The 17,821-nt window shown below is 46.7% G+C and overlaps 1 protein-coding gene across 5 annotated transcripts in view; it reads right to left on the bottom strand.

Moving 5' to 3' along the window:
- The window catches only part of LOC147009369 (uncharacterized), a 46,190-nt gene that overhangs the window by 26,254 nt on the left and 2,115 nt on the right, over positions 1-17,821 (bottom strand). For 3 of the 5 annotated variants that reach the window (XR_015052845.1, XR_015052843.1, XM_085862047.1), the window contains exon 2: positions 17,642-17,780. Coding sequence is in view for 3 of the 5 variants with exons in the window: in XM_085862047.1 (XP_085718173.1) it covers positions 17,642-17,744 (103 nt within the window). In the remaining 2 variants the exon portion in view is untranslated. Of the gene's footprint in view, positions 1-2,053; positions 3,617-17,641; positions 17,781-17,821 lie in introns of those variants that run through there. The other 2 variants (XM_085862046.1, XM_085862045.1) reach the window with 1 other exon arrangement.

Below are 17,821 nucleotides of genomic sequence, written 5' to 3' on the forward strand. Positions count from 1 at the left end.
CTTCGGTCCTCAAAGCTCCATGTTACAAAGACCCCGAGAGGTCCAGTCTAGCCCCTTGTCTTTGAGGGGGTTTTTCTTTGCTTTTCTTTGCATGAAAGTTGTGGCGCCAAGTCCGTTAAGTAGAACTGTGTATAAGTGACTGTACATAATAAATAAACGGTCATAGTTCCTTTGCATTGTTTTTGTTGGCTGTATAACTGCATATGTGCATGCTTGAATAGGTGGTTTTCTTGCATGAATACCTGACTGCATACGTGTGTAATAAATGTGCTTGTTGGTAGTCGATCTCGTCGAAAAAAAAAAATTGAGATTTGTTCTACCCTTATTATCAGTATTTAAAATGGCAATTTCAGTTAATACAATGGCGATTTTGATGAAACTTGATTGGTAGGTTCATACCACGACCCAGTTGTGTGCAAATGAGAACCATTGCTATGGACACCACTGTTGCCAAGCAAAGGGACTTTGAAATTTTTGAAAAATCATAAAAAATTAATTTTTTCGAAAATCAAAAATCAGGCCACGAGCGTCTGTGGGCAGTACATTCAGCCATATTGTCAAAAATTTGCAGCCAGATCCTATGAAAACTGTCGGAGAAGATAGACTTTGAATGAACCCTGGTCGAAAACAATAAAAAAACGAAGTTCGTTATATCTCAGAGACTATGAGTCAGATATACGTGAAGCTGGTATGGTAGGTTCATGGTATGTCCTAGTTATGTGTGAGAAAGAACCGTTGCTATGGACTCCTCCGTTGCCTAGCAACGGCCGAAAAACCTCTAAATGTGGGGGTATTTTAACGAAAAAACAATCTTCAGCATTAACCCTTGAAACTAGAATCATGAATTTTCTTGTGCTTAATCCTCAGGTCATTCCCCATCGAACGGGCCCATCGCGTCAGGTTCTATTGGGTAGGCGACTCCCCATGTCCGCCTACCGGCTTGTTCAAATGTTAACCCGTTCGTTGTGTCCTCTTTCCCCAATTGAACTGCCATCTTGCCCTCGGAATAGAGTTGGTTTTAAATAGCCGGTAAAGTGATCGGGTCCAACGGGACTGCACGATAATACACTGCTCGGCTATCCCAAAAGGAAGCGAGCTGCTTAAGGGGCTCGTTTCCAAGCGGTCCAGTTGAGGTACAATATCTCAGTAATCTACCCACGCGAATAATTAGGTATATTGAATATTTGGCAATCGGACCCTGTAGCGCCCGGGTAGAGTGCGGACAAGGTTGTGGTGTGGTGAAGAACACACCCGTGGCTGGTTTTCGGCGTTGATCAGGAAAGCCGCGACTGAATTGTTCGTCCAGTGGGCGTACGGCCGTTTTTCGTAAAACGCGGTCGTTCGCACGCCGGCGGGAGAGAATTCGTAACAATATATACTCAATGTACTCTTTGTAAAATTAAGATTTTGCTTGCGACATCACTCCAAGCTAAGCTTCCATGTGCACAAGCTTGTGTTTTATTTGTTACTGAACAAACAGCTTAAACTGAACGAAGTTATTTCTGTCTCGAGGTGGCCAAAACTGCCCCGACAGTACCACACTGATACACCGCCTTATTTGACATTAGCAAAGGTACACGGCGTTGTTGGGAAAAGGGGGGCCCTCCTCCCACCCCTACCCCTCTGCCCTCCCACCACACCCATTCCCCAACCTCCTCCCACCCCTCCCTCTCGACTCCCACTGCAGAGAAAAGTTATGAAATGTGAGAAAAATGAGTTTAAAACCAAGAGTAAGGTGTATTATGGTAATTGATGCAATCCCATAAAGTTTCTTCGTGATTTACCTTGGGAGCTCAGATGAGTAGCATCACAACCAAACAACCAAAGAATGTCATTTTGGCTTTTGTATAAAAGATAACATTGCTGCAACCTTCCTATGTGGCTTGATTTTTACTGACACAAAAATTCGTAAAGACACTGCTTTGCTTTCTGTGCATCGCAATGGCCAGTTTAATTGACTCCTCCTTGTCTGCCTCATCCTTGAAGTGTTTATCGTGCTTTGTTTGAAAATGTCATTGGATACGTGATGTGGCAAACAACATTTCACAACATAGAACAGAAACAGCACGGTCTTTATTTTGAACAAATCTGCATTCATCTCTCGAAGAGGGATAAAATTAGTGAACATCAAACTTTGCTTTCTGAAGAACCGCTATTTTGCCCCCCAAAAAGCACCTAATCAGTGGAATTTATAAATCAGTGGAAGAGATTTCATGAGAATCAAGATTGTCTGACCCCACCAAACTTTATGTAGTTAATAAACCAATATAATTTTTTTTTTTTTTGTGAATCATCATGTGCATTTTAAGACTGAATGAACGAATAAAAGATTTTCCACAAATTGTGCATTTGTAGGGGTATTCTTCATTGTGAATCATCATGTGTGTTTTAAGGTCGGATGAACGAATAAAAGATTTTCCACAACTTGTGCATTTGTATGGGCGTTCTCCATTGTGAATCATCATGTGTGTTTTAAGGCGACATGACTGATTAAAATTTTTTCCACAAACTGTGCATTTGTAGGGGTATTCTCCATTGTGAATCCTCATGTGTGTTTTAAGGTCGGAAGAACGAATAAAAGATTTTCCACAACTTGTGCATTTGTACGGGCGTTCTCCATTGTGAATCATCATGTGAGTTTTAAGGTCGGATGAACGAATAAAAGATTTTACACAACTTGTGCATTTGTACGGGCGTTCTCCATTGTGAATCCTCATGTGTGTTTTAAGGTCGGATGAATGAATAAAAGATTTTCCACAACTTGTGCATTTGTACGGGCGTTCACCATTGTGAATCAACATGTGAGTTTTAAGACGACATGACTTATTAAAATGTTTTCCACAAACTGTGCATTTGTACGGGCGATCATCATTGTGAATCATCATGTGTGTTTTAAGGTCGGATGAACGAATAAAAGATTTTCCACAACTTGTACATTTGTATGGGCGTTCTCCATTGTGAATCTTCATGTGTGTTTTAAGGTCAGATGAACGAATAAAAGATTTTCCACAACTTGTGCATTTGTACAGGCGTTCTCCATTGTGAATCTTCATATGCGTTTTAAGGCTGGATGACCAATTAAAAGATTTTACACAAACTGTGCATTTGTGTTGGCGTTCTCCATTGTGAATCTTCATGTGTGTTTTAAGGTGCGATGAACAAATAAAAGATTTTCCACAAATTGTGCATTTGTAGGGGCGTTCACCATTGTGAATCATCATGTGTGTTTTAAGTTGAGACGAACTAATAAAAGATTTTCCACAACTTGTACATTTGAATGGGCGTTCTCCATTGTGAATCTTCATGTGTCTTTTCAGGTGAGATGAATAAATGAAGGATTTTCCACAAATTGCGCATTTGTGTGGGCGTTCTCCAGTATCAATTATCACATGTGATTTTAGGGTGGATGACTGTATGAACGATTTTCCATAAGTTTGTTCAGCTTTCTTTCCTTTGTGAGACTTGTGAAAATTATTCTCTGCAAACATTTCATTATTCGGTTTGTCTTGTTTGTAAAAAGTCCTCTTGCTCGCTTCAGTTGGCGGGTGTTGCAGGTGTGTGTCTGAGCTGTTCCGAAAAGTTGCTGCAGTCTCTCTTGGAGATTCAATGGATCCACCTGTAAATGTAACATCACATTACCTGTAAAAAAATTTTTAAAAAAAGATTCTGAACAATACTTGTAATATTATTCTGACAAACGTACCCTTTTATTAGTACCCAAACGTACCCTAAAGTATCTTCATGATAAAACAAACAACAAAAAAAAATGTGTATGTTTGTCGACACAACGCACGAGACAAAGACAGAGAGCGCGCTATTCATTTCTCCTTGGCACTGATTGGCTGCTGCACACGAGGTGCACTCTCGCTGTGTTGAGTGTTTCGCTTGTGAACGACACAGATATTTTTTACGTATTTTTCTCCAAGTCCTACGATGCCGCCCAAAGGAAAAACGTTTGCCGCGGTTGGGAACCATTACGGTTTGAATGAATCGACCATACGCTGCATCAAGAAGGACGAAGCCAACATCAGCGCTTTACATTCGCAACGCGCTGCAGCACCTCGTGGAGGCCATGGATTCCGATGACAATTTTTCTCTGAGGGCGTATTGGCGTGATTTCACGATAGCAACGCGTCTCCAAATAATTCAGAAGGCTCCACAAGAAATGAAAAAACAGAAACCTGAAACGCCTGTTGGAAGAAGCTGTGGCCAGAATGCGTCCACGAATACAAGGCCTTTTCTCCAGATGAAATTCACCATTCGGCAATCGATAAGGCGGTCAAGCTGGCGAAGATTCTTGGAGGAAGATTCAACGACATGACGCACGACGAAGTGAATGACCTCATCGAAACCAACTCTGACCCATTAACGTACGAGGATTTGGCTGAGCTTACGCAGTCTGCATGAGAGGAGGAGGAGGAACAATCTCATCCATCGCAGGAGCACGACGACGAAGGCCTCTCACTTGAACGCTTAGCAACAATGGCGAAAACGGCCAAAGAATTGCAGGGGATGGCTGAAGCATGGGATCCCTCTATGGTTCGGGCGTTGCAATTCAAGAACGCTATTGATGGCGCAATGGTAACCTATAAAACTCTCCTCACCACCATGAAGAAACAATGCCAGCAACTGCCCATCACAATGTTTTTGCAACGTTACTGAGTTTACAGTAAGCATTTTTATGCTTCAAATGTTTTCTTTATGTGTTTAATTGAGATTAAAATGTGTTTAAAATGTGTTTTGTGGAGGCGTCCATTCATCGCGGATTTTCACTTACCGCGAGAGGGTTTGGAACGTAACCCCCACGAGAAACGGGGGATTACTGTACTGTGAGAAACTGAATTGTTCATTGAATTTATAATGAGGTAAAATGCCGATTTGCTTTAGTTCGTGCTTTGAGAAAGAATTCAACAAATACATGCTGGGAAAGCGAGTCGGGACGCATTGTACACATTCCTTAGTAGTCGTAAAAGACCTTGTAAAACCTTATCTATTGATTCGCTGGCCAGATGGCCAGGGCAAGAAATCACATCCTCTTTCCTCCCCTCACCCAGACAATCTGGTGCAAGCACCAATAAGAGACCGTTTCTCATCCTGTGTTTGTGATTTTAACCTTATAAAGTTCCATCTGTTAATTTCCTTTGATGTATTAACCACATGTATACTCAATGTACTCTTTGTAAAATTAAGTTTTTGCTTGTGACCACTCCAAGCTCAGCTTATTTATGCAAAAGCTTGTCTTTTATTTGTTACTGAACAAACAGCTTAAACTGAAGTAAAGTTCTGTCTCGAGGTGGCTAAAACTTCCTCGACAGTACCACCCTTATTTAACATGAGCAAAGGTACCCGGCGTTGCTCGGAAAAGGGGGACCCTCCTCCCACCCCACCCCCTCTGGACTCCCACCACACCCATTCCCCAACTTCTTCCCACCCTCCCTTTCGACTCCTACTGCAACCGGTAAGTTATGAAATGTGAAAAAATGAGTTTAAAACCACGAGAAAGGTGCATTATGTAATTCTTCTATGTAATTTATTATTTCCTGTAAATCTATGTAATTCAATCCCCTCTGTAATTGAATATAATTTGAAAATCCTCTATTTCTAAATCCGTTCTCTTTTTGTCTATTTGTCCATCTTTCTTGATATATGCATTACCATCATTGCTTTGCTGAAAGGGATATTTAAGGTGGGAGGGGAAGAAAGAGATGGCGGGGGGTAAAGAGAGCGGGGGGGGGGTAAAGAGAGCGGGGGGGGTAAAGAGAGCGGGGGGGGTAAAGAGAGCGGAGGGGGGGTAAAGAGAGCGGGGGGGGGTAAAGAGAGCGGGGGGTAAAGAGAGCGGGGGGTAAAGAGAGCGGGGGGGGGGTAAAGAGAGCGGGGGGGTAAAGAGAGCGGGGGGTAAAGAGAGCGGGGGGTAAAGAGAGCGGGGGGGTAAAGAGAGCGGGGGGTAAAGAGAGCGGGGGGTAAAGAGAGCGGGGGGTAAAGAGAGCGGGGGGTAAAGAGAGCGGGGGGTAAAGAGAGCGGGGGTAAAGAGAGCGGGGGGGTAAAGAGAGCGGGGGGTAAAGAGAGCGGGGGGTAAAGAGAGCGGGGGGTAAAGAGAGCGGGGGGTAAAGAGAGCGGGGGGGTAAAGAGAGCGGGGGGTAAAGAGAGCGGGGGGGTAAAGAGAGCGGGGGGGGTAAAGAGAGCGGGGGGGTAAAGAGAGCGGGGGGGTAAAGAGAGCGGGGGGGGGTAAAGAGAGCGGGGGGTAAAGAGAGCGGGAGGGGGGTAAAGAGAGCGGGAGGGGGGGTAAAGAGAGCGGGGGGTAAAGAGAGCGGGGGGTAAAGAGAGCGGGGGGGTAAAGAGAGCGGGGGGGGTAAAGAGAGCGGGGGGTAAAGAGAGCGGGGGGTAAAGAGAGCGGGGGGTAAAGAGAGCGGGGGGTAAAGAGAGCGGGGGGGTAAAGAGAGCGGGGGTAAAGAGAGCGGGGGTAAAGAGAGCGGGGGTAAAGAGAGCGGGGGTAAAGAGAGCGGGGGGTAAAGAGAGCGGGGGGTAAAGAGAGCGGGGGTAAAGAGAGCGGGGGGTAAAGAGAGCGGGGGGTAAAGAGAGCGGGGGTAAAGAGAGCGGGGGGTAAAGAGAGCGGGGGGTAAAGAGAGCGGGGGGTAAAGAGAGCGGGGGGTAAAGAGAGCGGGGGGGGTAAAGAGAGCGGGGGGTAAAGAGAGGGGGGTAAAGAGAGGGGGGTAAAGAGAGGGGGGCAGAGAGGGGGTAAAGAGAGGCGGGGCAAAGAGAGGCGGGGCAAAGAGAGGCGGGGCAAAGAGAGGCGGGCAAAGAGAGGCGGGGCAAAGAGAGGCGGGGCAAAGAGAGGCGGGGCAAAGAGAGGCGGGGCAAAGAGAGGCGGGCAAAGAGAGGCGGGCAAAGAGAGGCGGGGCAAAGAGAGGCGGGGCAAAGAGAGGCGGGGCAAAGAGAGGGGGGCAAAGAGAGGGGGAAAAGAGAGGGGGCAAAAGAGAGGGGGAAGAGAGGGGGGAAGAGAGGGGGAAGAGAGGGGGAAGAGAGGGGGAAGAGAGGGGGAAGAGAGAGGGTGGAGAGAGGGTGGAGAGAGAGGGGGGATGACGAGAGGGGGGGAAGACGAGAGGGGGGAAGACGAGAGGGGGGAAGACGAGAGGGGGGAAGACGAGAGGGGGGAAGACGAGAGGGGGGGAAGACGACAGGGGGGGAAGACGAGAGGGGGGGAAGACAGGGGGGAAGACCACAGGGGGGAAGACGACAGGGGGAAGACGACAGGGGGGAAGACGACAGGGGGGAAGACGACAGGGGGGAAGACGACAGGGGGAAGACGACAGGGGGAAGACGACAGGGGGAAGACGACAGGGGGGAAGACGACAGGGGGGAAGACGACAGGGGGGAAGACGACAGGGGGGAAGACGACAGGGGGGAAGACGACAGGGGGGAAGACGACAGGGGGAAGACGAGAGGGGGAAGACGAGAGGGGGGAAGACGAGAGGGGGAAGACGAGAGGGGGAAGACGAGAGGGGGGAAGACGAGAGGGGGGAAGACGAGAGGGGGGAAGACGAGAGGGGGGAAGACGAGAGGGGGAAGACGAGAGTGGGGGGAAGACGAGAGTGGGGGGAAGACGAGAGTGGGGGGGAAGACGAGAGTGGGGGGAAGACGAGAGGGGGGAAGACGAGAGGGGGAAGACGAGAGGGGGGAAGACGAGAGGGGGGGAAGACGAGAGGGGGGGAAGACGAGAGGGGGAAGACGAGAGAGGGGGGGAAGACGAGAGAGGGGGGAAGACGAGAGAGGGGGGGAAGACGAGAGAGGGGGGAAGACGAGAGGGGGGAAGACGAGAGAGGGGAAGACGAGAGAGGGGGGAAGACGAGAGAGGGGGGAAGACGAGAGAGGGGGGAAGACGAGAGAGGGGGGGAAGACGAGAGAGGGGGGGAAGAGAGAGGGGGAAGAGAGGGGGGAAGAGAGAGGGGAAGACGAGAGGGGGGGAAGACGAGAGGGGGGAAGACGAGAGGGGGCGACCAGAGGGGGCGACGAGAGGGGGCGACGAGAGAGGGGGCGACGAGAGGGGGCGACGAGAGGGGGGCCACGAGAGGGGGCGACGAGAGGGGGGCGACGAGAGGGGGGCGACGAGAGGGGGGCGACGAGAGGGGGGCGACGAGAGGGGGGCGACGAGAGGGGGGGCGACGAGAGGGGGGCGACGAGAGGGGGGCGACGAGAGGGGGCGACCAGAGGGGGGCGACGAGAGGGGGCGACGCAGAGGGGGCCACCAGAGGGGGCCACGAGAGGGGGGCCACCAGAGGGGGCGACCAGAGGGGGGCGACGAGAGAGGGGGCGACGAGAGGGGGCGACGAGAGGGGGCCACGAGAGGGGGGGGCGACGAGAGGGGGGCGACGAGAGAGGGGGGGGCGACGAGAGGGGGGCGACGAGAGGGGGGCGACCAGAGGGGGGCGACGAGAGGGGGGCGACGAGAGGGGGGCGACGAGAGGGGGCCACGAGAGGGGGGCGACGAGAGGGGGCGACGAGAGGGGGCGACGAGAGGGGGCGACGAGAGGGGGCCACGAGAGGGGGGCCGACGAGAGGGGGCGACGAGAGGGGGGCGACGAGAGGGGGGCGACGAGAGGGGGGCGACGAGAGGGGGCGACGAGAGGGGGGCGACGAGAGGGGGGCGACGAGAGGGGGGCGACGAGAGGGGGGCGACTAACAAATCAATATATTAATACTGAAAAACCAATTTTGTGCTCCTCCGAGCGGTCGCGTCACGTTTTTCTCGGTGCTGTGACCTGGACTGAAAAACTTCGTACCTGCAAGAGTGCATCGCACATCGTGCCAATAATCAACCTTCAACTCTGAAGCATCCATCTGTGACGGGGTTTCGGCTCGTGTAAAATAAATCAACAAAAAGTGTCCAATTAAAGCCCAATTGGAATTGTCGCCAAGGAGTTTGCGAACAGGCTGAGTGGGGATTTGGGGGGTCTGCATGCGTTTGCGGATCCTGAAGAGTTGTGGAGTGCCTTCAAGACCACCATCATTGATGTTGCCGGGAGATATCTTGGAACTGACCATCGGGCGAAAAAGGAATTTTGTCTCTCAAGGAACACTGGATACCATTGACCAGTCACAGGGCCAGGCTGAATGGCAAACCTGAGCTGTTCAGGGAGCTAAGGCATAAAACTACACATGCACTCAGGGTGGACAAGGAGGCCAATGTGTGAGGAATCTGTGAGGGGGTAGAGCATCACCTGTGGTCAAGTGATTCTCATCCTACTTACAGGGGAATTTATGCATTGCGTTCCTCCAAACCCATCCCTCGGTGTACAGCAGCGAGAGCAGAGGGTGGTGGGCTCTTGACAGAGGAGTCCGAAGTGAAGACCCGCTGGGCCGGTTACTTTCAGCTGTTGTGCCAGGCTGAATGCCAGCTGTCAAGTTGATTGTCAGGGGTGTTAGTATCCCTATTGCTGATCCTCCAGTCAACTGTGGTCCACCTTCGTTTGGGGAAAAACAGAGTGGTGAACCGGTTAAAATGGGAAAAATTTCCTGGGATCTTTGGTATCCATGCTGAACTTCTCAAAGCTCGTGAAAATGCTGTGCCCGTGTCATTGCATGCAGTTGTGTGCTCTGCCTGGAACACAGGCATCATTCCAACTGACTGGAAGAGGGGCCTTGTCCCTCTCTGGAAAGGGAAGGGTGATCGCAAAGACCGCAACATCTACCGAGGGGTGACGCTGCTCTCAGTGCTGGACAAGGTCTTTGCCCGGATAATTCTTGATAGGGTTCACCACCATCTGCTTGAGCACCACCGTCTGGAGCAGTCAGGTTTTACACTAAAGAGGTCAACGATTGACGGTATCCTTGCTCTTGGGGGTCCTCACCAAACGCAGACAAGAGTTTCGGCAGGGGCTGCTTGCAGCCTATGTTGATCTCCATAAAGTGTTTGAATTCACTGAATTGGGATGACCTCTGGAGGATTCTTGGTCTTCATGGGGTGCCACCAAAACTGATCAATCTGATGTCTGAAGGAAACTCTGGGACTGAGAGTGCTGAGAGATGTAGTGATACCATCGCTGACTTATTTCCAGTTGTTACTGGAGTTTATCAGGGGGTGTGCACTGGCCCCCACAATTTTCAGCATTTGTATGGACTGGATTCTGGGGAGGATGTCGGAGAGATGAAGTTGCGTTGCATTGTTTGGGAATGTCACGATCTCTGGCCTTGATTTCGCAGATGATGTAGTCATCTTTGTGGAGACGCAAGATATCCTTTTGGGGGCCCTCAATGTGCTGAATGGAGTCAGAGTCACAGGGATTATGTGTTTCCTGGGTCAAATCTAATATCCAGGCTTTCAATGACATCTTGGATGCTGCTATCTTGTCCGTACCCGTTTGTGGTGAGGATGTTGAGGTCACGGAGAGATTCATTTATATTGGTCGTTATATTGATGTCTCTGCTGGCTGTGAGCCAGAGGTCAACACACGTCTGCGTCAGGCCTGGGGAGTCATGGATCCACCGGATCATGGGGTATGGCACTGCCAGCACCTGAGGATGAAAGTCTAAGTCTTCAGGTCATTGGTGCTTCCAGTCTTGATCTATGGATGTGAGACTTGGACTCTGAAAAGGGATCTGAGACGGAGACTCAATTCCTTTGGTGCAATTCGCTGAAGTAACAGTGGAAAGTGGACGCAGCGATGTGCTGCTCCGGTGCATGTGCCCATACCTGACCTGACAAGAATGACATTAATGTCATCGTCGATTTTTACTTCCACTTCCACAAATAAATCTGGAAAAAGTAACCTTTATTAGATGCAGGCAGTCTTGTGCCACATACAATTGGCAATATTGTGTATTCAATCCTATTAAAATAGCTAAACAAGAAAAAGAGCAATCAGAGATTGCAGACCCACCTCACCAGGACTTGTTTTGTGTGGTGTCATTAATAAGAGACATAATGAGAAATAGCATTTTATAACTGCTGGCAGTGATGACCGGGTACCACGACGTCCCGCTTTGATCGGACACTTGACCCTGACCTATGATGTTTTTTTGTTATTACTGAATTGAATTTAGAATGGGACAAGTCTGAGGACGACGATGGTTGACGAGCGGTATTTGACGATGTAGATTGTTTCAGAAGTCAAAGATGAGACAATGTGATAATGTTTGACCAAGTTATAAAAATGATCAACATGATGTGGTACGAGTGACAGGTTATTAGCTGCAAAATGTCGAAAACCCGGTTTCGTTCAACAACTTTCAAAATTTGACCTTTGCATAACCTTTAAAGGTCACAAAACAATGTTGTGGACATTAAAATAAGGAAACAGGATACGTGCTATAGCTTATTGGAGTTAGTTCGTCGAAGAAGGTCGAAAACCCGGTTCGATTCCCATAACTTTGAAAATTTGACCTTTGTGAACTTTAAAGGTCAAGGATTATGACCTTTGGTGCAAAACTTCCTCTGGAACATTCCAGGAACAATACAACATCATATAGGCTACATGGCATTTCGCACTCCTCGGATTATCCATACTTTGATGAAATCAGCGTAAAAACAAACTTGAAGGGGGCGCCACAGGCAAGGTGTTCGAGATAGAGCAAAATGGTTTCAAGACTTTAGGTGGGAAATGACCTTAAGATTATGCATAAAAAAATATTGTCATCCGAGCTCTCAAAGTTTGGGCAGTCGTATGATTTTAATGTTAAAATTCTAAATTTTCTAAGTTCGTGACCTTGTGACGAAAATGAAAAATCGAGCGCCGTGGGGCTATGGAAGTGCCATTGGGCTAACCAAATACCGAAACCCCTGCCAGATTCGACAAACCCCTCGGAGAAGATGGATCTTTATGTCAAAATTCGCAATTTTCTAAGTTTGTGACCTTGACCTTGGGACGAAAATGAAAAATCAAGCTCCGTGGGGCTATGCAGGTGCCATTGGGCAAACCAAATACCGAAACCTCAGCCAGATTCGACAAACCCACTTGGAGAAGATGCAAATTGAAATCGGCTACCCCCTAAAAACACAATTCACAATTTTCTAAGTTCGTGACCTTGACCTTGGGACGAAAATGAAAAAATAAATAAATAAATAAATAAACGAGCTCCGTGGGGCTATGCAGGTGCCATTGGGCTAACCAAATACCGAAACCTGTCAGATTCAACAAACCCCCTCGGAGAAGATGCAAATTGAAATCGGCTACCCCCTAAAAACATGTTTTTTGGGCGTGGCTCCGCCCATAATGGGCGCACCACGCCCATTCTCAGGAAAACACAACTAGATCATGATATAAACATCCCACCAAAATTTTATCAGGATCGGATCAAAACCCAAGGAGCTATGCTCGGGACAGACAGACATACAGACAGACAGACAGAGACACAATAACAAATATAGTGGTCACTATTTTTTTTCGTGCACCAATTAAAATAAATTAAATTCAAATCAAATGGAAGACCAAATAGGTACAGTCCTGCATTGGGGTAATCGCAAGGAACCCAAACAAGCAAAAACAATGATGAAGTCATCAGGAGTAACTGGGATAGGATTCTCATTTCAGCTGCTGCTCCTCTACCCTCAAACCCATCCAAACACAGCCCAATGAGCCTTATTCAAAAAATAATAATAAAAAAAAATTATCAAAAAACCCCAAAAGAACCCAGCTCAAAAAAAATAAATAATTTTGGCTGCCAGACCGTGTGCCCGATCAAGTTGAAATTTAAAACATGTATTCCCTATCACCACTACATCACAATTTTGAAGTTTCACGTCAATTGATATCGTGGTTCCAGAGAAAACATGATTTAATATTTTTCTTATGTCCAATATGGCTGTCAAACTATGTGACTTCAATGATTCCTTTCCAAATTCGTGCAAGCATGCCTTGGGGAGCATTTGTGTGGTTTCCCCTCGATCTGTCCAGCCCTGCTGGAGAAGAATTTTATGCTTTAGGGTAAATCCAATATTGCTGCCAAACCATGTGACCGATGACGTCATATTTGTGAAACTTTTTCTCCTCATGGAAAGGCGGTCATTTCTGAAATATTTCACCTCGACCTGTTCAGCTCTTTCAAAATTTTTTGAAGGCTTTAAAAACATTCCAAATTGAAAAACAATATGACTGCCGAATCACATGACCAATGATGTCATCAAAAAAGTTTGTGTGGACCATTTTATCCCGAGATGACCCTCAAAAATTTTCATCCCGATTGGATGTTGCATTCTCCATATGCAATTATGACGTCATACCGAAGGCACCAATGACGTCATACTCATTCTCCATGAGTACTTGCGAGGTGTTAAGTCTCAATTCTTTCCTTGGTGCAGTTTCATAGATGCAGAGGTACAAAGTTTTTCCAATCTCGCTGCCACACCACGTGACCTATGACATCATAATTATCATGAGAACATTCTTCCCGAGTAGTCGCACGTATGCTGAAAATTGTCTCACTCCGACAAGTGGTTGCAGAGAAAAACACGAAAGTTCTGTGCGGACAAACAAAAAGACAGACAGACAGACAGAAAGAGACACAGACAGAGAAACAGACACAAATTGCAATGTCCTCTCGTTTGGCTAGGGTAATAAATATTGCATTAAATCAGACTCAATTTCTTCCACAACGAGAAAAAATATAACATTTCCCCATGGGAACAACGTCGTATCAAATTATTACGATATCAAAGCATAACGGTCAGAAGAAACTGCCTCGATGTTACGAGATGCTTCTTACGTGACCACAACATCAGTGGGAATTTCACCACAAGCAAAAATCACAAAAAACAAAAGAGAGAAGCCAAGAAAAATGCAGAGAACCCAAAATAGAGAAAGTTTTCTCCCAAACCTGCATTGATTGGCAAATTAACCACAACTGTGATCAAACATGTGACTTGTGTTTTTGTCTCATAACTCAACCCTCATGGAAAACGAAATGAGGAAGAGTGGCACATTAACAGATTGGCAAATTCAGAGAGTGGAAGGAATAAACTAAAGCTTAGACATGTGACCTTATGATAAGGGGAATGGAAAGGATCAAAAGTCAGCAAGTGGAGAAAAGCTCAGGAGTGGGTTTGGAAAAATCATCTGTTGAGAAATTGAATTGAAGTTCTAAACCTGCATGATACCCAGGAAGTATGTACACACGTCCTTGGGCTACCTCATCTCAGCCCACTATTAACTGCCATCATGGTTTTTCACATGCAGTGAATTCATCTGTGCATCCTTTGCTGCCCATTGGATGAATATAAACCGTGTCCCAACTGATAGCAGTGGTCACGCTGAATTTTTTTTTTGCTCCAGCAGGCCACATAGAGATATTTTGGTGGCCCACATCATATTTGATGAGTGAATGAGTTCACAAAGATCAGAACACATGTTTAAATTACTATTTCTCACAAAATATCGATCAAATTTCAGTGTTTTTCACACCAGCAACCTCATAAGTCGTAATCACAGAACACCATAGTCTGCTATTTAATAATCTACCCACTCACTCACAGCAACATAATTTGGACGGCAGTTTCTTGTTATCGCATGAGCGTTATTAAATCGATGCTTCAGTTTATGCACTGTTTGTTCATTCATTCATTTTCGTTGTCATTTTTCTTGCTTCTGATATTCCAGGTTCTGCCTCTCCAGTTTTCTTCTTTGCCATTGTGTGCTGGTGATTTTCAATTTCCTGGTGCTTTTGCACATTACACTTCTTGAAGTTGGTGCACCCGGGGTGAAACACATTTTGCTTCCTTCCTGACTCCGATCCTCCCAAATCCTCCCTGCACACCTTGAAGAACATCACGTCCCAATCTTCCTCAACCAAGCCACAGAAATTCTCGCTCTCTCCCAATCCGGTCGACACTTCCTCGTCTATTTCTCAAGTTCGTATTCCTGTTTGACCCACTTCCTTTTTTCTCCTCATCTCTTTTTCAGATTCGATACATTTTGTAAATAACACCATATTATGGAAACCTCAGTCCACGTCTTCTCTGAGATGGAGTCTCAGCATCATGTGATCAAATGGGTCATTCCAGTCTCTCCTAAAATTAGACAGCTTAGAAGTTGTGCACGATACAATGATTTCTGACACTATATCAATGGGTTCACATAACTGGTACACAGGTGCTCATGCACAGTGAAAAAAAAAAACAACGCAAAACACAAAACTAAATTTGTACTTCAAAAATACGAAGAGAGTTCAAAAGTGTACTCCGACCACAACAGAGGCTTGTGATGGAAGGTTTTCTCAACTCGTGTAAGTAATGCTCTCCATGATGATTATGCAAACTGATATCCAAGAATTTCAAAATTTAAGTGTACAAAATGAAGTTTATCAATTATGACAACATAACTTATAAGATTTAACAAAAATAGATCCAAGGAGAACAAATGAGCAAAGAGGAAGAAGAGGTGGTTTTCTCAGCTCGTGTTTTTCGTTCGTACAAAACCATTTCTGCAGATACTCAGTGGAGAATCAAATTTTTAAAAATTGGATGAATCCCTGCTTATAATCGCTGTTCATTGCACAGTTGCCCCACATGCATGCTCGAGGTAGATCTCACATGCGGCCAACAATATTATGTGTGCATGCTACAAGCGCAGCCTTACTTCTGTATAAAAGTTCCATTCTGTATTGTTGGAGCAAACCTGCGCATGGCCGAAGAGTGGGAAATACACCACACCTCTCATAAGTAAACATTGCATGTCTTGAAGATTTTGATACAAGTGGCCACGTGGGCCACCTCGGCTGGAGGTTTTAGTGGCCCGACAAAGCTTTTGGTGGATATTGGCACCAGGGCCAACACTTATTTCAAACCCTGGCTGTGATTAGTTAATGGACATTTATGATCCCATGGTGCCTTTCACTAAGAGTCGGCGAGTTTATCCCAAAACCAAAAGCAATTTTTTTTTTAATCCTAATCAAACCTGCATCAGGAACAAACCCAGACTTTCAACAATGCTGTAACCAAGAACCAAGTGTTGCACATGAAATGAAGCCTGAAGTTCCCGAGTTCCTCCACAGAACCAGCGTTCCATCCACGCTGTTGTTGATGATTCACCAATAAGTAATGAAACCAGTCCAGTGCCTGAAGTGAGGTTGGAGCTTTGGAGTTTTCATACTTCTACTCCCTCAAAATGGCTGCAGCTGTTGAAGAGTTCAGGTAGAGCTAGAAATAGCAAAGGACGTATCTTGTGTGGCTTATCGTGGTTGCTTTTTTCAGCTTTCTTTGACTTGAATATCCCAGTGTTGACTAACTATCTCATCCTAGTTGCAGCTGGGAATAATTGCTAAGGTGTGAGCCAATTGGGTGTTTCCTCCAATGACAGGTGAGAGATGTTATTTGGGCTTTTAACACAAGTGAATTGTAACTGACTCAGACTCCCAGACAACAGCATGAGAGCACCAGAGACCAATTGTCTCCCAAGAAACCGAGCAGAGGCAAATGTGCATGCCTGAAGAATCCACCATCATGCGACTGTTTAACTAATTCCACACCACGTGGCCGTTTCAGCGTGTGCAGTTGACCTCATGAGAGAAATTGTCGTTCACTGGAGGGTAGACTCATGGCTCAAAATACAGGGTAACTCGTTTAAAATTCAGATTCAAACTGGGTCAATCAAACCTGAACACGCTGCTACTGCTCTCCCAACTCAGGCTCCATCCATTGGGACCATACTCTGTCCAGAATGTTGGTGCTGCAGAAGCAGTTTTCTTGGCTATTAGGCACAACCCTGGACAGGTCGCCACTCCGACGAAGGATACCAGCAAGCTGGTACTCATTTTGCCGACCTCAGAAGTTTGACAGGCTGTCAACCCCACCCGGTATCAATTCAACAGCTCAGCAGGATTTGAACTCAGGACCCAAGGATCCCAAGCCCACCACTCCAACCATTAAGCCAACACCAGGCAATAACTCAGGCTGGAGGTCCTCAATGTCACACAAGAGATCATGGTCATCTCTCCAGACATATCTCAAGCTTCATACCGAGCCTGACACACCACTTTCCTCTTCAAACTCTCAGCCCAGGGAATCCAAGGCCACCTCCACACATGGCTTACTGACTTCCTCTACTCTTGTATCAAACACGCGCCTTCCGACAAAATCCTTTAACTCCTCTCTGTCAAGGCTGGAGTGCCCCAAGGCAGTGTGTTGGGCCCAGTCCTATTCTTCACCATCATTCTCTATGACTCTCTCGAAAATACTCTTTTCTGTTTGCTGATGACTCCACCCTCCACCGTGGCATCTTTCAAAGAGAAAAGTAGCAGCCTCATCCCTCTCTTCAGACATTGATGGAATCACAAGCTGATAAAAGACGTGGAACATGTCTTTCAATTCTGACAAATCTCACTTGGAACTCGGGATTGCATTCCAAAACAATCCCTTTTTCCGTCAATTCTAATTTTTTCCCCTTCTTCCTCACCTCTTTACATTTGTTCGTTGGTTGTTTTGTTACTTTTCTGTTTCATCCCAGCTTTCGACTTCCTCTTCTTCTGGTGTTTCATTCAACTTGTGTGCATCTTGTTCACACAGATGTGCCATTATACTCTGCTGTTATTGTTTCCCCCTTTCCATTCAGCTCTTGGTATTTCACGAGCCTCTATCATGCGTGTACAAAAATAATAAAACATTTTAAACTAAACAAACACAGATCCAATTTGAAGTGAAGAAGATCATAAAACTCACCATTCAGCTGGTCACTTTCCTCCTCTTCCAGACCAAAGGAGTACACATCCTCAATTTTTATCTGTAGAATGTCAGGAAATCCTTCCAGCTCTTCAACCTTCATTTCACACCCGAGCACAGTCGTCTGTTCCGATTCCGGCTGCACACGACAGGAATCCTTCCATCAGCCAACGAGAGAGT

This window comes from Eptatretus burgeri, chromosome 17 (assembly GCF_056783735.1).
Source record: "Eptatretus burgeri isolate ZD-2024b chromosome 17, Ebu_testis_v1, whole genome shotgun sequence".
Taxonomy (NCBI): domain Eukaryota; kingdom Metazoa; phylum Chordata; class Myxini; order Myxiniformes; family Myxinidae; genus Eptatretus; species Eptatretus burgeri.